This window comes from Delphinus delphis, chromosome X (assembly GCF_949987515.2).
Source record: "Delphinus delphis chromosome X, mDelDel1.2, whole genome shotgun sequence".
Lineage (NCBI taxonomy): Eukaryota > Metazoa > Chordata > Mammalia > Artiodactyla > Delphinidae > Delphinus > Delphinus delphis.
Window position 1 is genome coordinate 29,131,105 of NC_082704.1, and position 26,326 is coordinate 29,157,430.

A 26,326-nucleotide genomic window follows, 5' to 3' on the forward strand; every position below is an offset into this window, starting at 1 on the left:
AAGAGTCACCGTAGAAAATTGCATGCATTTTTTTATTTGGTGAAAAATCCACACCTCAAATAACACCAAAATATAAGGGTAGAATGCATGTAATATAATATGGATTAAAGTTAACGTCTAAGCTGTAGTTATCTATTTCAAATAGTATTTTATAAAATCCAGTATAATTGAGGAATTAACAATCTGTTGACATTCACTAACAGCATTTGATCTACGCTCAAAGAAAACCCTCAAAATATCTAACACAAGTTCATCTTATATATGTACATAATTCACTGAGGTTGTTCAGTTACAGGCCTACCTATTTACCTACCTTCATGCCCCCTCCCCCAAAATAAGTTACCAGTGTAAATTAAAGAAACACCTTAATCCGTTTCTCCTTTAATCTTCAATCAAAAGGAAGAGGAAAAGGAATTTAAAATGTATAAGAAATTAAGGCTTAAAATTATTCTTTTATTCCTCATTTGACAAGAACAAAAAGCCAGCAGTAGTATATGTGGTTCTTAAACTTTTCTGAGCCACAGATCACTTTTGATATTCTGGTGAAAACTATGTACTCTCACCCTAGAAAAATGCATACACACATACACGTAGAAAAATATTACATGTAATTTCAGCTTCATACATTCTCTGAAGCCCAGGTTAAGAACCTTAAGAATAAGTGAAAAGTTTCTTACATAGTTAGGTAATGTTCACCATCCTAGGCTGTGATAGTAAACCAGTTGTCAGTGATATATAATCAACGTATAAACCTATTAGTGGATGGATCTAGAGACTGTCATACAGAGTGAAGTAAGTCAGAAAGAGAAAAGCAAATATCGTATATTAATGCATATATGTGGAACCTAGAAAAACCTAGACACAGATGTGGAGGACAAACATATGTACACCGAGAGGGGAAAGTGTGGGGGTGGTGGTGGGATGAATTGTGAGACTGGGATTGACATGTATACACTAATATGTATAAAATGGATAACTAATAAGAACCTGCTGTATAAAAATTAAATTAAATTTTTAAAAAGTGGATGGAGAACTTAGAACTCCCATGAGTTGTCAAAAAAAATCTATTAGTGATATAATATGTTTTCATTATCTTTTGTAAGCAAACTGGGACATAGGACTTTCTAATTTGGCTGCCCTCATTCTTGACAAGTTTCACACGTTTATCTTCTGTAAGTATGTAAATAAGTTACCACCCATAAGTAGTAACTTATTCAGATAAGACAAAATCATTCTACTTGATCTATTAACTAGAAGTAATCAAAGCTTCTGGATTCCATTTTCTAGATTTATCACTTACTGGCCATGGGATCCTTAGTTTTCTGTCTTACTTCACTATTTGTAAACAAAGAATGTAACCACTAAGTTCACCTAGAAAAAGTGAGCCATGAATACATGAAGTTTTTAGACATATGAACCAAAAGTATTAAGCTACAGTCATCATATTATATACACAGTCCATTTTTTCATATATATGGCATTTCTAATTAAGTGAGGCTTTCAATTTTAACACTGTCTTTTAAACATATTGATTTATTTTCCCCAGCTTTATGGAAAGGAAGGATTATGTACTAAGAAAACGTAAGCAAAATTTAAAAACTTGTATAATAGAAAATGTAACTATTTTCTAAATAACCAGTTCAAAATAAAGCCTTCAATATACTAGAAAAATATTATTTTTAATATTTTATTGTGAAATAGAGGCAGCTATGTGTGTTAAGATAATCTTAAAAGAAATATAATAATCACATTGCTAAACATTAGTAGATTCACATTTTTATATTACATTCCTGCTTAAATGGGAAAAAAAGCTCATCATACTATTATGAACCTAGTATATATGTTTTTCTACTCAACATTCAAATAAATAAAAATTTCCTCTATTCTAAAATAATCACATTACACAACCACATATTTTTAAAAACTAGATCTCATTCTGGTTTTCTACTGCCACTAACAGTAGGTATTTCATGGTCAGTCTCTTTTTTAGGATCTACCATATTTTTATATCTTTCCCCACGATGTCTTTCCAGGTATGGCCCCCAGTTAGAAGCTGGTCTGCAGCAGCTTACAATGCGCTGAAAAGCAAAGAAAAAAAATGAAAATTTTAGAGTGTTAAGTCTCCTTGCTAACCAAAATGAAATAAGAACCATAGAAAAGTAAAAAATGATCATCTAAATTCTTAATATACTGTCTACCAAAAAAAATGATACTCAAATGTAACCAATTGTTAACAGAATTGTATTAACTACAAAGCCAAAATAATTGAGTATGTAAATGATTTCAAAAGAAAATGTTTCGTGAACCCATTCAAGCAACAATATCACTTCATATACTTTCACTGAATTCTCAGACATTTCTATCCTGGCCTTAGGGTGAGGGTTAAGTGAGGATCTAAACCAGGTATGCCTGGGAAGTTTCAATAACCAAAGAAAGGGTCAAACCATTGATCTAGATCCACAAAGCACTCACCTAGATCTTGAACCCAATCTGCCTGCTGAGCCTACCTTGTCATTGTCCTATTGAGATGTCATAATCAACTCCCCTGGGCCTCCATGGAAGAGGGATAATTCAGGGTCTAGACTGAGTTCAAGAAATTTACCAGAGTTTTTCCAGTTTTAACATGCTATTACAGTATGTATTATAACCAGATGAAGTTTTAAAGGTGAAAATTATAGATATAAAGGAAAAAGGTCATTTGCTTTGTGTCATCTCAGTAGAACTCAGTACGGGTATAGATACCATAACTTTTAAAGTATAAATAATATTAACATGCTTACTTGAAGGATGGTTCCTTCAGCTTGAATTAATTTTGTAATAGCCATAATTGGAATCCAAATAATACAGAAAGTAATCATACACCAGCCTAGAGCAACTCCCCAGTCAGGGTATGGAATTTTGCCATAATCAGGTCTATGAAATTGTACCAATGACCAGATCAAGATTGCCTGCGAAAGTAAAATATGAAAAGAAAATGGTAAAGATTAAACTTTATTGCACTAATGATTTCATTTGCACTAAGTATTAGCAATTTGATTCCATTCCTTAGAAATAACTTATCAAAAGCAATTAAAATGAAAATACATTCAAGCCAACTAAGATAATCAGGTAACTAGCCAGAAGATAAAATACTAAATGAATGAATCTAAATAACTTGTATTTGGCTCTGAATAGATTCTTCCAAAATTAGCACTTCCATATACTTATAAAAGATACAAATACTTGTACAACATGTATTTCAATAAAATACTGAAATACAACATTTATTTCACTTATAATAGCATGGTTATATTCTGTTCTATAAGCTAGCCAGCATATCAATCAATTCAATGAGAATGTAAAGTACACTTTAGTGAACATGCTTTGCACCTTGCTTAGCAGTTGTTTCTATTATTTTCCACTACACAGAGCACCCCTTACTCCACACCCAAAACACACACGCATTCACAAATTGGTACATAATTACCAAAGCACCCTTCACTTTCTTATTGAGAAAAAAACAAGCTCAATATATGTTTGGGCAAAACAGTGACTCTTCAAGATGAAAACTAAGGCCAAGTTTTTTAAAAAGTATTTTAAAAACAACCTACTAGAATGTTGCAGCATTAAAACTAATTATTTAGAAATCTGTAAAGCAAACAAAACAAAATGAGCAAAAACTAAAAGATCATCTAGTAGTTCCTCTAAATTTACCTGTCTTGAATTTTATAGATATTCAAGTTTAATTTTAGAATTAAATAGATTAATTTCTTTCATTTCATTACAGTAATTTAAGTTTATTTCACAATTACCATAATTTTACGTAACTACAAGAGAATGGCTGGGGGATAGTGGAATCTAATATATATGACTTTATACAAAATAGATGATAATGTATATCATTTAATATCTAATACTTTTGCATTTTAAAGTAAATCCAGTTGTCAAACCTAGTAATCAGTGAAAATTAGCTGGCTAAAAAGTCTAGTTAGATTTTCTAAGTTGGTAAAGGGCTTATATTATCATGGAGACTTGTGGAGACTTGTGAAATAAGGAAAACAATATTTAGTAGCACTGTGAAAATCCCAACCGCTCACTACTTGAACCTGACCTTATAATGTTAAAAACACGCTCTAAAACAAATTCTAGATCAAATTATGTAATGGCCTTTTCTAGGAAAACCTTTGAAGCGTGGGGGCAGTGAGAACCAAAGCATCCTCTGTAAGGCTTTGCCACTGCCCCACCCCCACCATTATTTCTAGTCTATAGAAATTCTCTGTCCCATTAAGTGTTTATTTTGGCATTCAGCCTTTTACTGAGCTTTTATTTAAAGATATCATGTCTATATGTCATGTTTCTCCAAGAAGGCATCTTTTGCTTTCCCTCAGCTCCTAAATAGCACCAATTTTTAACATAAACTATTGCCTCTATTGACACACATGAGTTTCTTTTAGTAATTTCAGATACTAAACACTTCCCATAAAAAAATATGCATTAACAACTGAGTGTTGTTTCTTAGCAATTAGTATATTTAGATTGAATTCCTTGAAGGCAGAGACTGGGTCTTAAGCAGAGAGGTTAAGAACATTGTAGATGGCTCAGCATATTTTTTAGGGAATGAGCAAATGACTGGTTTTTAAAAATTTAGCCTATTGATAATTTTTAAGTATCTAGGACCTTTAAGTCTATAGGAGCCTGGTTATTTTCTCAAATGGTAACTATTTAAGCCTATGGCCTCAAAAATAATACTACAAAGAAAGGCATTGTAATTTAGGCAACTTGGAGGCGCCAGTCATGAAGTAAAAGTTGAAAATCATTACTTTATGACATTAATTTGCCTTATTGTATTCAGTGTGAATAATTCAAGTTTACCTTAAAAGTGTTTAAATATATATATTATTGATACCAAATTCATGGCATGTTAATACTTACCGTCAAAACCATAGGCGTAATGACAAACCAACAAGCTCTCCACCATAGCCAGAATATCCACCTTTTTGTTCCAATCATCATTTCTATATCTTCAATGAATCTGTTGCCTCCTAAAAACAACAAAGAGTGCATTCAGCCCTTATTTATACTTTCATGCATTAATCATTGTGGCCCCAAGTTATCTTTCCATGTCTAAACATTTTCCAATATTACAGCAAGGAAGCATATATATACCTTTAACTACATTTTATTCATAATAAATTTTTGTCCAGTATATTATACTTAGCTATTACAGTAAACATAATAAGAAGGAATCAAACTAAGTCGTTTTAGTAAAATGTGTAGATAATTCTATAGTCACTGTTTACCATAAATCCACATGATTCCCATTAGTTCCAGTATAGCTGCAATCAAAATGCCCCATCCAGCACAGAAGTGGTCAATCAGATGAACCCAGTAAATTCCAGCCTACCAAAAAAAATCAGTTACTTTTCAGTATATTTTTAATTATTTCTATGATTGATGAGGTACTCAAATTGAATCTACTAATTTGATTTTAACATATGCTCCTTGGTTTCACCTCTGCCAAAATGCGAAAAGGAATGTTTTCAAATGTAAACACAAACGTGGCTTTAAATATCTCAAACAGGATGTACCTTTTATTCTATACTGAGTCACTGTTAAAAAATAAGCATTTAGAATAGTTGATTATCAAAATGATATGCAGTGTGTGCTCTGTAGTAGCTGACAAGAAATACAGCCTATGTTTAAAGTATATAACTTTATTGTAATCGGGGAAATTGTCCATTATTGGGCTTTTTCCCCCTCTGCCAAATATACTTACTATTGAAATTGTGTTATAATGGGGAAAAAATCTGGGCTAAAAGTCAGAAAATCTTGATGCAAGTCAGACTTGGACTTGTCACTAAACATCCTCTTAAACCTTGGCTTCCTCATTTAGATTATAAAGTACATTCCAACTAATATTTTGTCTATGAAAAAATACTGTAGTATACCTGAGTCACACACACGAGGCCAAGGAGAAACAAAACCAAGCAGCAACCCGAAGTTATGAGAACCCTCATTTTCTTCATCGCTTTGGGAAATAAATCTTGAATCGTTGTTGTAATCGTTTCTTCAGAAGGGAAAAAATGACATGTCAACTCATTTGCCAATAATTTTAATCACAGAAATCAACTTCTATTAATCAAATTTACAAATATGTGTTGAGAATATACGCTGGGCCCTACTTCTTACTTTTAGAAATCCACAGGATCCTTTCTCTTGGCAGTGACTACTCATCAGTTCTGATAAGAATCAAATGGAGCCCTATTTGTTGTTTTTAGTCTGTTTTATAAGGCTTTTCACTGGTAGCAATTATAAGGTAACAGGTTTCCGAGGGCTGAAGTAGTGTGAAAGAGGGTTATAGGGAAGGAAGAATTCTAGTAGAACTTTTAAATAAGGTAAATATTTGAATAAATAACATGGAGACAGAAAGGCCTTCTAGGTTTAAGAAATAAATGTGTTCGTGAAACAGGGTACTGGCTAAAAGTAGAAGGATATATGAGTAAAAGGATTAAGAAACATATTCGAGATTTTTGGAGGGCTTTGAAAGTCAACTAGAGGAAGCTGGACCTTATCCTGTAAACTATTTAAATGGTTTATGTAAGAGCACGATATGATGAAATTCAGAATTTTTAGGTGGGTACCCTAGGGAAAATCCCTATGTGTACACAGAACCATGTGCAAGAATAGTCATTGCAGCAGTGTGTGTAATTTTTAAAAATTGGAAATAATCCAAATGCCCATCATTATGGCAACAGATTGTAAATTAATTAGTGCTATATGTCTATGTATCAACATGGATTCATAACACATATGAAAAACAACTGTCAGAATGATATGTATGCTATGAAACTTCACATTTATGTGAAATTTTTAAAATTTATATGTTATTTATGGATACATATAAAATGTATACAAACATGGTCTGAATAACATACATAATCCATGGTGACGGTTGCTTCTAAGAAGGAAGAAATGTGAATTGTATTAGACAGAGAAACACAGGGGACTTCAAATTTATCTATAACAGTTTAGTTTTCTAAAAAATATCTGAAGCAAATATAAAATATTAATCTCTGCTCCTTTGGGATGTCTGATACAGGAGTACTTTGTATTTTTCCATATTTAAAACTTAAGTTAAAAAGAACTTTCAGTAAGATGATTTTGAGAGTAAAAGCTAGAGGGGGGCAACAAGGGTAAGAAAAGGATGTTTTTAAGTAGAGGAAACATGAGTAAAATATAAGAGGGATATGTTAACATTGGGAGTATTTCTTACCAATGGAAGCAAACTGAGAGTCGAGACCCAAAGTCAAAAGCATGAAGAAAAATAATACGGACCAAAATGGCCCACCTGGGAGTAGAGCTAGAGCTTCTGGATAAGCAATGAATGCCAAATCAAAACCTAAGAAAATAAATGGCATTTTAATTTAAAATTAGTTGCCAAGAAAATTCACATATTTGAACATTTTCAAGATAAGATACTAGAGGGCTTCCCTGTTGGCGCAGTGGTTGAGAGTCCGCCTGCCGATGCAGGGGACACGGGTTCGTGCCCCATTCCGGGAAGATCCCACATGCCGCGGAGCGGCTGGGCTCGTGATCCACGGCCGCTGAGCCTGCGCGTCCGGAGCCTGTGCTCCGCAACGGCAGAGGCCACAGCAGTGAGGGGCCCGCAAAAGATATGTTCATGGAATTAACTTTTTAGTCTTTATGGAATTAACTTTTTAGTCTTTAACTCTCTTTCCAAATGTTTACCCCAAATCACTATATGTAGTGCCATTTAATTTATTTTTTTCACTGTACATTTCACAGCCGTGTAGTGCCATTTTATTTTTTTATTGAAGTATAGTTGATTTACAGTATTATGTTACTTTCAGATATACAGCATAGTGATTCAGTATTTTTTGCAGATTATACTCCATTATAGGTTATTACAAGGTAATGGGTATAATTTTAGTGCCCTTTTAATTATTATATGGATACCTGCAAAATTGTATGTAATGAAACTATAAATTGAATCTTATTTTCTATTTGTTTTTTTTGTTTTTATTTTTTACTTATTTTAAACATTTTATCAGGAAGGCACATTTTTTCTTTTTATACAGCAGGTTCTTATTAGTCATCAATTTTATACACATCAGTGTATACATGTCAGTCCCAATCACTCAATTCATTCTATTTGATGTATGTTACCTTTAGAGACGCTTTATAAAAAAATTTCAGTCATGTTATATGATACTTAGTTTTAAGTATTTTAAGTTTCTCCAACCTCCCAGAGGACTGGCCTAGGAGTCAGGAGAATTAGCTTCTAGCCTAGGCTCTGTCACTTCCTAATGATTCGATCTTCTGCAAGACATAACATTTCTGTGCATCAATCCACTCCTCTGTAAATGAGGAGCTGGATACTAGATGATCTCCAAAGTCCTTTCTAGTCCTAACATTCTATTCTCATTCATCAATCTCTCCATCAAATGATACTAACCATAAATAGAAATTTAATAAGAAAGTCCTACTTAAAAGAACCCTAGAATTCTGTTCCAGAGAATCTTTAGCCAGATAATTAAGCATCCCTAGTTAATGTCTTTAAAGTTAGGAAGTTCACTAATCAGATTCCTTTAAAGCTGGACACAGCTGTATACTCAAAGTCAGTTGTGTTTCTATCTGTATGACACTTGTGCGTTTTAAAAATTCAGACCTAATAGTGTAATTTTTCGTGGATTAATTTTTATATATAGTCTCTCATATATTCATGTATACATATTAACACACACATGTATATATATGTATGTGTATATAGATATACATACACACAGATGAAGATAATGCATGTAAAGTGCATAGCATGATGCCTGATACTTGCAATTGTGCAGTAAGTAGTTCCTATTAAGGATTAAACAAAATTTGGAAAAAATATTCTTAAACAAGTGTTCTGTAATGTACTGTTGTTTCTCAGATCATCTAAGAATTATTAAATCATTAAAACAACCAAGTTATATAAGATGAAATGAGAAAGAAAACACAATACCCTAAATCTTGAGTGCTTTAATTGCTATAAAATATATCAGTGTTTCTTAAATGAGCTATATTGACTTAATCAAAGTTAATAATATATAGCATTACATACCTGATTTTACAACTTGAGAGACTTCCTTTCCAGATATATGAGCCATGTGTCCCAATATAGAAAAAATAGCAAATCCAGCAAACACACTAGTGAGGCAATTTGCCAAACAAATTACAATGGCATCTAAGAAGCAGTTGTTATTGAACTTATTGTAAGATGACAGAGCAACTAAACCACCCCAAGCCACTGACAAGGAATAAAATATCTGTGTGGCAGCATCTTTCCAAACCTACAAGGAAAATAATATTTAAAAACACACTCTTAATTTTTCATTTATATAAAATATTTCATATATACAAATGAATAAATATTCATACAAGAACAAAATATATACCCAAGTACCCACTACTCAGCTTAAGAAATAAAATGTTACTAGTCTATTTTTTTTTTTTTTATAAATTCCAGGGACTTAATGTTTTTTTTTTTTTTGAAGATGTTGGGGGTAGGAGTTTATTAATTAATTTTTTTTTTTTGCTGTGTTGGGTCTTCGTTTCTCTGCGAGGGCTCTCCCCAGTTGTGGCAAACGGGGGCCACTCTTCATCTCGATGCGCGGGTCTCTCACTATCGCAGCCTCTCGTTGCAGAGCACAGGCTCCAGACGCGCAGGCTCAGTAGTTGTGGCTCATGGGCCTAGTCGCTCCGTGGCATGTGGGATCCTCCCAGACCAGGGCTCGAACCCGTGTCCCCTGCATTAGCAGGCAGATTCTCAACCACTGTGCCACCAGGGAAGCCCTGTTACTAGTCTATTAAAGCCTCCCTGTGCCCCTTCCTGATCATATCACTCTTCCAACCTCAGTGGTAACTGCTATCTTGACTTCTGTGTTTATCATTTCTTCAATGTTCTTTATATTTTTACTAACCTAAACAATATGGCATTTAGCTTTACATGTTTCTGAGTTTATAGAAAAGTTTTCTTAAAGCATGTAAACTTATACAACCTGCTTTTTCCATTCAGTAGTATATGAGATTTATCCATTATCAATTTGAACCATATAAAATTTCAATTTTGTAAGTCAAAAATGAAAGAATATAGGCAAATTTGTATGGTTCAATTAAATGTATGTAGTTCTGAACATTTTTTTCCACTGCTGTATTGCCCCACTAAATATTGCCAAATTATGCTCCAAAGTAGTTGTATCACTTTGCACTCCCACCAGCTGGTATGAGAGTTCCCATTCCCCTACATCCTTGCCAACACTGGTCAGAATTTTTAATACTGTCCAAACTAGTGGCTGTGAAATGAGTTTTGATAACCCTAAGTACTTTATAAGGTGTAGCATGTTTTTATGTGTATATATTCCATAGTCTTTTCCTGTGAAATTCCTGTTCATATTTTTTGCCAATTTCTTGTTTGGGTTATTCGCCTTACTTGATCTCGAGGAATTCTTTATGTAGTTCGGATTCTAATCCTTTATCTGTTATATATGTTAGTTTTTTTCTCCCAATTTGTGGCTTATATTTTTCACCTCTTAACATTGTGTCCTTTGATGAACCAAAGATTTTGTTTTAATGTAGCTGAAGGTATTCATCTTTGCTTTTATGTATTGTTCTTGATTTCTCTGACTTAAAAAAAGAATCCTTAGCCCAAGGTCATAAAGCTACTATCCTATATTTTCTTCTAAAAGACTTAAAGTTTTGCTTATATCCTTAAGTTTTCAGTTCACCTGAAATTGATACTATGCATATTAAATTAGGAATCCCAACACATTGCTTTCTTTCTTTCTTTCTTTCTTTTTTTTTTTTTTGCCCGTGCCGTGTGGCATGCGGCATGTGGGTTGTGGGATCTTAGTTCCCTGACCAGGGATCAAACCCGTGTCCCCTGCATTGGGAGCGTGGAGTCTTATCCGCTGGACCACCAGGGAAGTCCCTCAACACATTGTTTTCTAAATGGAATATCAATTATCTGAAGATAATTGATATTATCAATTATGTCCAAAGATAACTGATATTTTCAATTATATCAATTGGATAGTCAATCCCTTTCCCACTGACCTGCATCCCCACTTCTGCCACATATCAAGTTCCATATGTTCATGAATCTGTTTCCGAGATTACTATTCTGTGCCACAGGTCTGTATGTCTATACCTAGGCTAACACCACATTATTTTTATACCCATAGCATTATAATATTGTTTCACATCTGGTAAGACAAGTCTTCCTCACTTCTTCAGAAACACCTTGCTTTTTTGCCTTTTCTCCTTTGCGTAAATTTTAGAATAAATTTTCAAGTTCCATGGAAACTGTGCTGGGAATTTGATTGGAATTCTATTTACTCCACATATCAACTTGGGGACAATAAAAACATTAATTCTTAACAAGGGTGGTACTAGGCAGTTTTTGAAGAATGATGATACATTTAGGCATCCCCTCAATCATCCAGTACCCTCATTCCATGTTTTGATTAGAGCCCCACGTGGCTGGCCTCATCTCTCCATCTAATTCGACCCCTTTATCATTCCCCCTTTCACGATCTACCCCTCCTATGTCTCTGCTAAAGGACAATAATAAATCTTAGAAACTAACCTAGGTAAATCCATTTTAATAGTAAAATTCTGTAGATATAACATTACCCCAAAGAAAAATCTAATTGTGAAGACTTCACATAATAGGGCTGGCATATATGCAGGCAAAAGTGTGGTTTTAGTCCTTCTGAAAACAGGACTGGTCAGTGGAAGGCAGGCCGTATAACATGGTGACTAACAGTTCTTGCTCTGGAGTCAAAAAGAATGAAGCCTAAATCCAGTACGTCTCACTTTCATTGAATTTGATTTATTTAACATCTTCAGGCCTGTTTCATCATCTATAAAATGGAGATGATGATGATGCTAATGATAGTAGTAATAATTATGTGTCCTAGGAAGGATGTGAGAATTAAATGAGATAACATATGTAAAGCAATTAGTAGGATACTCAGTGATAGCTATTATTGTTTTTATGGAAAAGAAACATAAATTGATACTCGGTTTCTTTTGTGGAAGTTAAAAACAATAATTTTCTCCTTGTAAGATATGTAATCTATTTCCAATTTCAATTGAAATAAAGTTGTTAGGAGTGAAATAAATACTAGGTCTTCAGAATACAGCTTGATGTTAGATTATTATTACATCTTATTTCTCACATGATTTTGTTATATATAAGTGAAATATATATATAATATATATACTGGCAGGAAGCCAGTAGGAAGTAAAATGGATGGATAAATAGATGGATAGATAGCTAGATCATGGTTATTTCCCTTATATATAACAAAATCATGTGAGAAAAAAATGCTCTCTTATTTCTTAGGCAGTTGTACATATTAAGAAATGAACAACATGTTTATGTTGGTCTCTCAGCTGCTTTGACTTGATACATTATGTATGCATATGTGAGTTGGGGGAAGGAGGCTGGAGGTCGTGTGGCAGGTCTGGGTTGTGTCAGAATGCTACTGCATACCATGATGTACCTAGGCTGCAAATAAAAGTGAAATATAGTTCCAAACATAGTTATAATCTCTATATCTACCCATCTCATAGCTATATACAAGATTATTAGTTGAGTGATTAGGAAACCTTAATTCAAGATGCAAAAGCAGGCTATGTAAATTTAATGAAGTGTGACTCTTCCTGGGTCTCAACTTCATCACTGTAAAATGACGGAGTTAGTAAAATAGTCACTGGAGACCCCTCTAGCTATAAATTTCTATGGTTCTCTACTCTCCTAGAGATATCAGTAGAGTTCAAATACTTAAAGAAAAGGAAAAAATGTATACTTATGATTGCATGTTTAGAGTATGGATTGGAGCAGAATAAAAAGCATCTAAGAAAAAATTCTCATTGCCAGCAAACCCAAAGAAGGCATGAGGGTAGTGTTTGTGTTGGGGAGAGGAGGTAGGATGATTAAACTGTATGTTTCATAAGGAGCTTTAGGCTTAGCTCTGATGTTTTAAAGACAATAGAGACACCGAAACACAGACCAGTATAAAATAGTCATATAAAATTTTCAGGATAGTTTCACGGAGCTATAAAGCCCAGGTGATCTGAGGCTTGTAAAAGCCACTTAAAGGAATATCAAAGGGGCTTTTCAACTGTGCTCCAAGTTATGAGGTTTAAAGAAAATGGAGGGTCCACTTCTTAGGGAAAATGTTGCATCTACAATACAGTATTATATAACAGCAATAATTAAAATACTTGTGTGCTCATATTTATATAACAGTTTACCATTTCAAAGAACATTAACATATTTTATCTTGTGTAATAACCTAACAGAGGGAAGATGATGAGTCCCAACTTCCATTTTATTTGCTTCTCATCCATTACCAAAAATGGTCTTCTAGTTGGAAAGAGATTAACAGACAAGATTAAAAGATATGAGGCCCAAGATAAATGAAGAAATCAACACAGGGGCCTACAGACACATCAAACTATGTTAATCTCCAACACATAAACAATAAAATTTCATAGTTCTAAAATAATTTAGGGTTTTATGGTTAATTATTGAGTGAAAATTGGACACACAGAAGGTAACTGAAGGCCAGAGATTGACCTCTCAATTTTCAAAAAGGTAAAGGATGGATTTCCATTACTAAAAACTGATAAATTTGACTTGCTTACCAGTAATATTCTACAACAGATAATTAAATATCTGGATTGTGAGTATTTAGAAAGTCACAATTGCTGGAAATTAGCATGAGTTCCACAAAGAATACCATAGCAAACTAAAACTAATATCCATTTTGGCTAACAGTACTAATATGGTAGATATTATAGTGTTTCTTGATTTTAATGTAATACCGTGGGGTTTTACCTGACCAGAAGCTTAATGTGTTCCAAGAATGTGACATGACTACTAAAACAGTGAAAGTGTTATTAGCCTGTATCAATAGAAGCATAGTATATAGAGTACACTTACTGACAATGCTGTCTGCAGTCAAAATTGTAAAAGATTTTATGTACCTATGATACACACAGCCATTGTCTGGAGATAGACTAATATTAAAAGGGATTACCAATTCATATTCATGGTACATATTTATGTGTCTGGTACAAGTAACAGTTTTGTTTATGGAATGCTTCATCATTTCAAATTTATGTTTTAACTTCATAATATGAACTTTTGATATTAACTTTTGAAGACAATTAAAATTTATATTAGACCATTAAACCATCAGCTATAATCTTTAAACCTACTACGAGTTTATCTGATAAGTCACATAGCCCTAGTCATCAATTTGTGGGTATTCATGCATGAAATATTCTTTTTCAGATTAATAAGCCCCAAATCCTTTTGGTCAAATAGAATCAGTTTGAATAAAATGACTTTGAAAATCCTATTGCTAAAAATGATTGTCTCACTTCCAATAAGAGAGCATTAGTGTCATGTTAAATAGTTAAATCAGACATCCTAGGGGACGGAAACACTAATAAACTTAAGTACATATTCTTTTGCAAGCTACTATGTTATGACACTCAATGGCAATCAAAGATTTTCAATATTGGCTTTTAAGTTTTACCTCCTCAGATAATTTGAAATCCAAATTGTCTTACCTCAGCTTCCCTAAGTTTTGTAAAATTTGACTGTGCTCCCATATAGTATGAAATGCCTTTTGATGCGCCATCCAGAGTTGCCCCTCGGATCAGCAGGATTAGCAAGACAACATAGGGGAAAATAGCTGTAAAATATACCACCTACCACGAAGAACAACCAAAAGTTAATGTTATCTCTTTAAATCATGGTGTACAATTATATACAAATAAAGTTATTAGCCAGTTGAAATTAGTAAAATAAAGTATCAAAGATTTCATTAGATTATTAATGTCTGATAATACTAATACCAATGTTGGCATAATTTTCTCTTCCTGTTCTCACCACTCTCAAATGATCCACTTTCAAAACACTCTGATGTATGAAGCAATATTTACCAGGTTTGTGTTGTAAATACACAATACATTAGCAATGGTAACTTGGAATCAAGATCGAGCGCTTTCCTAAATGTATCCTAATAAATGTCTGAGGGGACTGAATAGCACCTCTTGGTAAATTACTGCATTGATGTGGGAAGGGAAATGATTTTAAACCCTGCAATGATACTCAATCCCCAAGGAGAAGGAAAATCTCCTAGTAGGTGTCCAAATTCCATGAAAGTTGATCAAGTGAATACTGGACACTTGCTATTATTATCCTTAAAGCTACCATTAAGAGAGTTTGATAGCACACATATATACATGTGAAATGCTTGTGTCCTAGACAATACATGGTTCCAGATGAGCAGACTGCCTTTGAGGCTGGCTTTTCATTAATGTGGATGATTTCTTTGGTCCATAGATGTCGTATGTTTGATAATATGTCCAAGGAGATGATTTAAACAAGTCATCCAGAGACCAATAAAAATTAATTGCGTGGGTAAATGGCTTTTAATGGATTCTTTCGATATTAACATCAAAAAGGAACCAAAGGTTTCAAAAATGTGCAATTGCAACATTATTTTGGAAAGTTTCCACTGACTTTGTGATGTTCACTGTATTTTTGTGATCTAACGGCATGTCTCATTACAATGTAACATTAAGTGACTGTGCTAGATATTGTACCAGAACACAAAGATAGTATCCACAGTTATTCCTGTCCTCTGTCTTTAAGGAAATTTCAGTCTAGTAGTTACAAACACATACACATTTACTTTTCTGAGTACTGTACAACTGCTCACAGAGAAAATTTCATACTGTTCTCAGAAATTGCCACAATGCTCTCTGAAAGTTTAAAAGATAAAACAATGAAGTGGGAAATGTTTTTCAGAAGAGGACTCTGCTGAGACAAGGTTCTGAGTCAATTTTGGCAAGCTTTAAGAGAACAATGGTATCGTTTTTATCCTTCTCTCTCTAACAAGGGGAATCCTGACACTGTTACCCTATACAACATATATAACAAGGATCTAAACCTTCCAAACCAAACATTGCAATATATAATTCCATTCAAGACGCTTCTTTATTATAGTAGGACAGAAATACTCCCAAGCCTCAGAATGCTGTATCAGCTAGAAGGGCCCAAGTTTAGAGAAGTTTCACACATGTAGTACTAATTTTTGCTTGTTTTCTTTTATTTTTAATAATAGCAGTGTTCTTATGTATTTTCTTAGAGCGAGGCTGCCTACTTAGAAAGCTTTTCACACATTTGAATGTTCCCATCATAGAAACAACATGCATTTGGTAATACCTGGCATTGAACTACAATGAAATCGGAAAACAGCTACATCGCTGTCTAATGTGTTTTCTAAATTACCTTCCCAGAAGACTTGATTCCTTTAAATAGTGCTGTTCCAACTATGAGCCAGGCCAGAAGAAGACAAAGTGCTAAATACCACACAATGACTCCAGGCTCATCCAATCCACTTGACCGTTGGAGCGCCACTTTACTGAAAACACATAAGCCCTTTGATGAACACACAATCACTTGTCTTAATACACTGAATTTTTAAATATCTTTCATCCAGGGAGAAGCTTCATGAGTATTTTATTAATACATCACTGTTGTGTGACTCTTTTATTGATGCAGTTGTATGGAGGGGCAAAAATAGTTCAGTGAAAAATTAGGCTCTGAACTTTCTGGTCAACTGCAGCCAATCCAAAGTTCCAAACCCCAGAATAAAAGATCCACTCATTCCTTTAGCTATGATTTTCCCCTAATATTTCAAAGCTCCTGTATGGAAAGAAATTAACCTTACATCAGATTATTTCATTTTACTTATTACGGTATTTTTTCTCAAGTTCAAATGATGGAGAAAACATCTAAATTGTATTAAATATTTTCTTATTCATCATACTTGTAGTTATCAAACCTAAATGGTCCCATTATTTACACCTTTTTCAAAGGTATAATTCCATGGTTTCCACTAGGGACATATATGGATCTAGGATTTTAATTCTTAGCTTTATATTTCGAACATTTCAAGATCCAAATTTTAAAAGGGTCACAAAAAGCAACAACATGGGGCTTCCCTGGTGGCGCAGTGGTTGAGAGTCTGCCTGCCAATGCAGGGGACACGGGTTCGAGCCCTAGTCTGGGAAGATCCCACATGCCGCGGAGCAACTAGGCCCGTGAGCCGCAACTACTGAGCCTGCGCGTTTGGAGCCTGTGCTCCGCAACAAGAGAGGCCACGATAGTGAGAGACCCGCGCACCGCGATGAAGAGTGGCCCCCGCTTGCCACAACTAGAGAAAGCCCTGGCACAGAAACGAAGACCCAACACAGCAAAAATAAATAAATAAGTTAATAAACTCCTACCCCCAACATCTTAAAAAAAAAAAAGAGCAACAACATGGAGCTGAGGAAGAGCTCATTACAGCAATAGTCAAAGAAGTTATGTAAGGGTAAAGGGTATGTATACAGTAAGGAGATTAAAGAGAGATCATTTAAAATTAATAAAAGCAAATATAACCCCAAACATCTATTTTTACCATATAATGACAATTATAAGCAAAATGGATAATGAAGAATCTAAGCCTTAAATAGCAATTTTCCCCCAATATTACTCATCACCCAACTGTTTATCATTAGAACTTGCTCATTATAGTCTAAAAGTTGCATATTTTTCCTTCAAAGCAATGCCCTAGCTTATAGCTAATAAGCACTGTATAAATCATCACTGACAACATTGTGCCCATTTAATAACTAACTTATAAACGACAATCTGTTAACTGTGAGCTAATTTTGCAGGCTACTACTACTCACACAGGCTAGGTAAACATTTGAGTCAAACGACGTATAATTTGCTCTGACTCCACCCCCCCCTTTTTTTTTCTACTTATATGAGTTAAGAAAAGAGCGGATCAATATTTTATTGTTATAAAAAATTTTAATAACATCCGTTTAAGATGTAGATAATTTACTGTACTCACTTCCAATATTGTTCACTGGGAAGCTGCCCTGGCTGATAAACTTCACTTCCATTGATGCAGGTAAAATTGTTGGCGTCTAACCAGCTTTTATTCACTTGGAAGATTTCACCTAGCTTTATACTCACATTACAATGTGTCACTAAAAATTAGAAAAAAGAATACATACACAGACACATACTTAGTTTTAGAAGAGTACTTACCTGGAAAAAAAAAGTTTTAATGATGAAATATTTAAAGTACTGTCTAAATTGTTACTTGGTGAAGGTGGAGTAGAAATCTTACAAATGGAATAAGCCATGCACATTCAGCATCTTAAATCCTCTCTACTACTAAGCTGGGGGTGAGGATGAAAATATCTGCCTTTTAAAATTGTGGTTATATTTATAGTAATAACAGCTATAGAGTAACAATCATTTCAGTTGGGATTTAGTGCTCTAAGGAACTTTTCATATGTGGACTTATTTAACTTATATAGATAAATGACACCTTTAAATTCCTAAGAAGTGTTAAATCTTTATCACTTTATCCTCCAATATACACAGGCAATCCCAGTGGTAATAGTCTACAATACTGATGCTACATTGTCCCAAAGATTAGCAACACTCAACTATCAACTGAAACACTACTACTATCATAAATAGTGCTTTTCTCTCTTACCACTTTCCCATTTTCTTCCTTTTCTTGCTGCCCACAACTTAGGCCTGCAAGAAGTACTCCAAGTAGTGGTTTAGCCTTACTGGGTGCCCTCAGAAATTAACATATTGCATTAATCAATTTTCAGGTTATACATGCTTTATTCTGCTTTTATCAATAACCTATGTTTCACTTAAAATTGAACCTAAATTGGTTAGAAAATGATTTACCCCTTTAATCTTCTTAGAAAATATAAAAGAATGATGCAGAGTTAATAATATTTTTTAAATAAATAAATGAATTTTACCTATAGGCGATCTGCTACAGGTTTTATCTGCCCAATAAGAACAGTTTTTCCATGGTAGTTCACGTTGAAAAGAAGCAAACATGTAGTAAAGACTATAGGCAATTATGACATTATAATAGATTGTCACAAAAATGGATATCAGGACCATTGTAATCCCCACACCTGGAAAAGAGAACAATTAAAATAAAAAACAAGTGAAATTTGTTTTCCTAATTCGTAAAGTTGCATCTCAATTTCCACAAAATCTATTTTAAAATGAGAAAACTGTTTCAAACAATGTTTTCTATCTCTTTTTTTTTTTTTTTTTTTTTTGATGGGGGAGACAGTACTACTGTCTGAGTAGCTTTCTTCTCAAAATTATTTTGATGATTGACTTTCTGAGACAGTTTTTTAGTTGATCAGAAAAAGGTTCTAAGATCAAAGACCTGTATTAAGCCATCGAATTCACATAAGGGAAAACCATGTTCATTATTATTTCTTATTAAGTCTGTAAATTCTGGTCAGAGTGGATACTATTAAAAAAAACAAACTATTCAAAGCTCATATCCTATCGACTCGCTGACCAATACTTCCCTCTTCATCTACAAACCAACATTTAAAAAAAATCTTTATTATAATTGCTTTACAGTAGTGTATTATTTTCTGCTTTATAACAAAGTGAATCAACTATACATATACATATATCCCCATATTTCCTCCCTCTTGCGTCTCCCTCCCACCCTCCCTATCCCACCCCTCTAGGTGGTCACAAAGCACCGAGCTGATCTCCCTGTGCTATGTGGCTGCTTCCCACTAGCTAGCTATTTTACGTAAACTGGGACCAAGTGAGAGAGTGGTATGGACATATATAAACCAACATTTTGACAAGTAGAAGATAAATCCTCTGAATGAATGTCCTAAAAGGAGAGTGTACAGCATTTCTACAAGTGCATGTAAAGAAAATTCAATAACTCAGTAACCATCCAAATTTAAACTTCTGAAATTTCTTTAGCTCAGTGGTTTCAAAATACAGCAAGCATACTGAATGTAACTCCTATGTTAAGACTAGCTTTTGAGGTAGCTTCCTTAATATTCCAGCACTATATTCTATCCACCTCGCTATAAATATATTTTTGATGTTACACTGAAGCCTTTACGAGTAGTTTTCAGCAGCTAGCACATACCAAAATGATATCTAATCTTCAAACAGAAAGGCTATTGGATGTTTAATAACAATCAAAGCATTAAAAAAAAACTTTCCTAGTGTCCTATTCCATTAGGAATGTTCAAGAACAAATAGTGACCTGCCCTTCGACTTTTCTGCCAAGATAATTCAAAAGGTGAAAACAGGAAAATAATGACACCTTAACAACTCTCTCATATCCTTCTTAACCCCTACCATACCTGCAGCCCAAGATAAAGAGAAATATAAAGTAACATTTGATTTCTAAATTCGACAGTGTCAAATAGTCAGAAAAGCAACGTATGCCCTTTTGCCTTTAATATGAGGACAGCTATATGCAGGAATAGACCAATAAGGAAAACATTTTAATACCAACCTTGAAACAATGGTAGAATCCTCCAAACTGAAACTGGACCTAAGCTAGCAAATTGTCCCAGTGAGCACTCTAGGAAGAATAAAGGTAAACCAGCCAGTGCTAGCATAATCGCATAAGGTATCAAGAAGGCACCTAGAAAACACAAAAAAAGAACCAAAGCACTATTATATGCCCAAATCCGGATGGCACTTCGGCAACTAGCACAACATTTTGAAAGCATTCTGATATAGTGGAGTCAGAGAGTACTGGGTTTAGGCTCCAAATTTACTACTGTCTGTGAGAAAATAGTTGATTCTCTAAATCTTGGATTCCTCATCCATGAAATGGGGATGCTAGTATTACCTAATGAGGTTATTGTGATTATTAAAAACAATAGCCCGTAAAAAGCAATCCAGAGAAGTTGAATGATCACAGGCTTTGGAGCCAGGTAGCCCTAGCTTTATATCCTGGCTCCATCGTATACCAGTTATGTGACCTGAGGCAGATTACCTAACCTCTTAACCTTGGGTTCCTCATAAATGGGAAGAACAATGCCAACAATCACAGAGCCTGTGTGAAAACACTTGGCGAAATGGGCAGGCACATAGTATATTTTCAAAGTTAAGTTCCCGCCTTTCTCCTTAAAAAATAAACAGTGTTTAAGACTTAGGGTTCAAATGTTAAATGTGGTTCAAAGTGGAAGTTACTACAGCTAAGTTCAGTATTCTCCAAATAGTCATAAGGGTCTTCACTCAACGTTAATAAGAAATATTATTTTTGGTAGAAGAATCTGAACAATTGAGATGCATTCAGAATTAACTTTCAATTTCATAAGGACTAATTCTCCTACATTTACATTATTCAGGCCCATTTTTGGTTTTTGTTTTAAACCTTTTATTATTTTACTTTTTTTCTGCCCGCTTTTAGGGCATAATACTATTCATTAGAACTATGACCAGATTTTTGGTAGAGGCAGGGACAGAATATTAAGCTTACTGTTCAAGTATTCTAGAAGTCTTAACAAAGTTTAATTAAAAAATGTGGAGATAAGTGAATAAAAATAGCCTTTGGATTATGTACATTTCATACAGCCATGTTACATTTTTTTCCTCATATATTTTTCCTATTATGCTACTATAACATCATACCTGGGAATTACATTTTTTCTAACCCTAAAAATATATTCTACTAAAAATGGGAGACAACCGGGCTTCCCTGGTGGCGCAGTGGTTAAGAATCCTCCTGCCAGTGCAGGGGACACAGGTTCGAGCCCTGGTCCAGGAAGATACTACATGCCACGGAGCAACTAAGCCAGTGCGCCACAACTACTGAGCCTGCGCTCTAGAGCCCGCAAGTCACAACTACTGAGCCTGTGTGCCACAACTACTGAGCCCGCACGCCACAACTACTGAAGCCTGCATGCCTAGAGCCCGTGCTCCACAACAAAGAGAAGCCACCGCAATGAGAAGCCCACTCACCACGACGGAGAGTAGCCCCTGCTCGCCGCAACTAGAGAAAGCCCAAGCACAGCAACGAAGACCCAACACAGCCAAAAATTAATTAATTAATTTTTAAAAATTAGGAGACAATAAAGTACTTGTTACATACTAGTCACCAGAACATAGGGACAAATATGTTTTTATAGATGTTGCAATGTACATACCATCATTACTATGATTAATAGAAGTTTAATTCCTACCAATGATAAATATGAAGAAAAAGTAATACAAAATATCCCTGTTTAAACACAACAATAAGCAACGCTTTGCTAGCCCAGTGTAAGTAGGTTTTTAGACACACACAAAGAAGGATTTTCCTCAATGCTGTATAAGGCTTGTCACCCATTATATTATTTCATTATTTCATTATTAATAACAACCATAACTGGTAAATTATCAGTCCAGTATAGTGGTCACCAATTGTTAGTCCTGCTGACCTAGACCCTAAGGTAGTCTGATACTCCTCTTTCATAAACTGTTAAAAAGCTCCTACAGATAAAAATGACCCCAGATTTTAACAAGTCTTTCAAGCCTGACCATAATTTAAAATCTAATCTATTAACATTTGACAAATTTGAATTTCATGTTCCTCTTTTACCCTTGGGTAAAAGAGAAAGAAGCAATTGAGAGAGACTAGATCATCCATTACCCAAATGATGTGATCTTTAAAAACTGAGAGCCAATATGATACATTAATTTTTAGAGGAAGTGGTGAAAGAGGTAATAGCATACAATAAATAATGCCATTTTATTTCAGCTAAGTTTAAGAATTCTCTATTAAATCTAGTTTAATATAGTTCCTGGAAATTTATAGTAAGTACTGGGCCTAGGTATGATGTCAACTCACAGGGAATTTCCTATTCTAAACTTGAACATAAGAAGTTGGAAAGGAGCCTGAATGCTTCTCTCCACTACACGGACCTTAGGACATAGACACCAAAAAGACGGTGATTCCTGAGTCATCTTCCAGCTCAAATTTATACCAAACCCATGATTAAACAATGTATGCTCTAGATAGGGTAATTTATGTCACCAACACTTAAAGTGTTTGATAAACAGAGCCCCTTTCTTAACTCTCTGAAGGCCAGTACGAATGTTTAATATAACCAATTAATAAGGAATATAAGATTGAAATATCACCACACAAAATCCTATTGTACCAAGAAGAATACTTATACTGACATCGTTTCACTGGTAACCAATTATGAAATATAAGGGGATGTCACCTCTACACTTCTAACAGAACCTGTAATTACAAGTAAATAAAATATGGTAAGTGAAAAGTGGTTTCAACATTACTAGAAGATTATGCAATTCATTTTGTTTCCTTTTGTGTGTCACTTCAGACTTATTTTTTTCTCCTGTTCTGATGGAGTCTTCCTTAGTGATCCATGAGGTATAAACTGCATTATTTTGCAGAAATTAAACACCTAGCCTTGATCTACATTCTATTGCATTTTCAAAGGACCTTCTACATGATCAATCCAATTTGAAATACATGTAACTGAATATTGCAGCTTAAAGTACAAAACGTTTAATTACTTTTTAATCAACTCCTTCCACACTTAAATTTCCAAAATGTAATGCCTTATTTTATTTAAGCAAACAATTTATTTGAGCTTCTTATGAGAACGAGAATTCCCTGCCTTTTGCTTAGGTTCAGCTATAAATTAGGCAAAACACAACTTGAGTGTGAACAGATTATCATAGGAAGGTGTAAATTAAGAAGACGAAGTCATAGTTGAAGATGACATGGGATTTCAGATCAGAAGCTCAGAAGTGCTAAATATACAACTTTTATCAAGTTTATATCTGAACATCTTGTGAAGCCAGCTTTCCAACGTGAGCTAGAAACTCATAGTCTAATAATAAAATGCAGTATGCTCATTTCCTATCCTCCCACTAACCCATATTATCATATACCTTTCCTCAGTTATTATAATATCCTCAGAGGCCATAAAACACCGCACTTAAAACTGAAGAGGAAATAAATTGGGGGGGGGGAATACCTCCGCCATTGTTGTAGGTCAAATATGGGAATCTCCACACATTCCCCAATCCCACTGCATATCCAACCATAGATAAAATGTAATCAGATTTTTTGGACCAGTTGCCACGGTCCTGATTCTCATCATTTCCACCAACATGGAAATTCTCAGATGAAGCCGTCACTTTCTAGAAAAGGGAAAATATCAACAGCTTGGTTTTTTTTTACTATTAAAAATTCCACAGACGCATAATTTCACAAAACCACAGAGTGACAGTGAGACAGAGACAGAGACAGAGAGGCAGAGAGAGATTGAGAGAATGAACCCTGAAAACCACAGCTAAGGAGGACACTTTCCAAGGCTGGGGAGATTTCTGAGGATGGCTGCTTTTACTTTACAACGTTTATCCCATGAAATGAAAAAAGCTCTGTAGGTGGATATTTTTACTACTTCTTCGGGTTAGATCATCCAAATTTTGGTGGAAAGGGTACATGTGGCACCCAGCATGATGGGCAAATGAAGGTGGGAAAATAAAATTTCAAATACAAAAGTCTTAAAGATGAATTAGGTAAAATCAACGCTCTTGAAATCAGAGGAGATATTTGAGAAAAAGGATGAAATATAGTTTCTATTAAAAAAAATTCATAGACTCTTTTTCATACTGGGTGGTAGTTTTGATGTTTGGAGTTGTCAGGGAAGTTTAACTTCTCTCCATATCCTGGAGAGTAAAATCAGTGCTTTTCTGAAAGCCACAAAATAATATTCAGAGACAAATTCTTCTGTCCCACCAGGTGGAGCAATGCTCGCTCCACTTCAGAGGACAGGGGAGAGTTCTTCAGGTCAGATAAGGACAGTACATTTTCTCATTTCCCTCCCGCATATGGACACAGTCTGGAGAGGGACAGAAAACACAAGGTGGTGGGCACACCCAAGGCAGAGGATGAGGTGACCCTAAGACATCTAGCCACCAGAGTAAGAACTGTTCTATGTTTCCTCTACTCTATGGGGACATCTTGGGCACACATGAAGGCAGTTGAACAGAAATGTGGAAAACAGGGAACAGCTGCAGAGAGCAAAATCTGAGACTTGCCTCCCCTTAAGTTTTCCCTTCCCAAGCCCTCCACACCTCCCATAGCTCCCAGATTCCTACCTCCTTCCCTCTGCACTTGAAGAAGCTCGGGCACTTCAACTTGTCCATGGTTCACTGGCTCCCTGGGCTGCTCTGCCGGTCTCGCAGTCTGGCGGAGCTTGACTGGTGGCAGGTGCACACTCCCCCGTCGCTACCTGCCAGAGTGAGCCACCATGCCCAGGGGTGGGGCCATTTATGGAGGTAAGCTCTCTCCTCCCCCACCTGAGCACCCTGTCGTGTCAATTACTGGAAGGGACTAAAGTGAGGCTCCGGTTTTTCCCCTGGCAAGCTGGCATGTAGCAATCCCCTGCCCCGGGCCCCGGGAAAGGGCTGGGCTGTGAGAGAACAGAGCAGTCAGAGCCGAGATGACTGACAGCCTTTGACTCAGAGCCGCGCAGGTGCCTTCGCAATCTTGCCTCCTTTCTGGGGTTCCCTGATTCCTCGTAACCTCCTCTCTTAGTCTGGTCTCTGTCCTGAGGCCAAGTGCTGATCTCCACCGGGGCTGGAGGTGGGGAGGGCATGGTCTGTGGGGTCCATTCCGTTCCCCAAGATTCTCCTGAACACACTGTACTGTCCTGGGCTCCGGGATTTCCCAAAGTCTTGCCACTCACTAGAAAGCACTTGATCCCCTGGGGCAAACACTGCTCCCAGAGGGAGAGCTCCGGAGCTGGGCACTTTGAAAAGTAGCCAGTTGAGATAAGATTACTCAGCTGGCTCTGCCTGAAAAGAGCAACTTTTGAGTCCATGTCTCGAGCACCTTTCTCAGCCTTCAGGACAACGTTGTCTTTTACAGGGATTGATTTCAAAGAGGCCAAACAAAACAAATTATTGAGCAGGTGTACGGGAAATTTTAAGCCTAACCAAAGACTTCACTTTGCAAGAAAGGCGAGGCCTAGAAAATAAACTCTGAGGAAGCATCCCAGCTTGGCCAGGGAGGAAAGTATTATTATAATGCTATTTACCAATGTAGCAGCTTTTCATCAGAAAACTCAAAGGATTTAAACTCGATCAGACAGATGAAAGATGACGGCAGTTCTACGAAGCACAGGACAAATCACTGCACACGGAGGAACCAGCCTACAGCCAAATCCTGTATCCTATGTTGCAGGTCCTTTGTTCTTCCATTTGCAATACAAATATGCCCTGGGGAATCTGAGCAGGTAAGGCAGAGGAAAGTCCACGAGTGAAGTGGGAAGGTAGTAAGGAGAAAGTATCAGCAAGTTTCATCTAATTTTGTCCTGAACACAGCACAGGCTGGTGTGTGTGTGTGCGTCTGTGTGCGCGTGT

The 26,326-nt window shown here is 35.5% G+C and overlaps 1 protein-coding gene across 1 annotated transcript; it reads right to left on the reverse strand.

The window, feature by feature from the left end:
• Nucleotides 1–432: 432 nt before the first annotated feature.
• On the reverse strand, nucleotides 433–25,108 carry SLC6A14 (solute carrier family 6 member 14). The gene is made up of 14 exons (XM_060002595.1): nucleotides 25,061–25,108; nucleotides 23,932–24,097; nucleotides 20,445–20,576; nucleotides 18,907–19,068; nucleotides 17,967–18,105; nucleotides 16,352–16,484; nucleotides 14,623–14,763; nucleotides 9,098–9,326; nucleotides 7,253–7,378; nucleotides 5,928–6,046; nucleotides 5,280–5,379; nucleotides 4,912–5,021; nucleotides 2,781–2,948; nucleotides 433–2,078 (listed from the first exon to the last, which is right to left on the reverse strand). Exons 1-14 carry the CDS (start codon nucleotides 25,106–25,108, stop codon nucleotides 1,932–1,934), a joined length of 1,920 nt encoding a protein of 639 aa, XP_059858578.1. The 3' UTR covers nucleotides 433–1,931.
• Between the last annotated feature and the right edge of the window lie 1,218 nt (nucleotides 25,109–26,326).

Bases quoted from the DNA above. Each gene is read 5' to 3' on its own strand.
- SLC6A14 (XM_060002595.1), bottom strand. From the start codon at position 25,108: ATGGACAAGTTGAAGTGCCCGAGCTTCTTCAAGTGCAGAGGGAAGGAG. The intron at 18,106-18,906 runs GTAAAATTCATT...TCTAATTTTTAG, and splicing joins CTGTAGCAGATCGCCTATAG to TGACACATTGTAATGTGAGT. The intron at 5,380-5,927 runs GTATACTACAGT...TTTTTTTGGTAG, and splicing joins GCCTCGTGTGTGTGACTCAG to GCTGGAATTTACTGGGTTCA.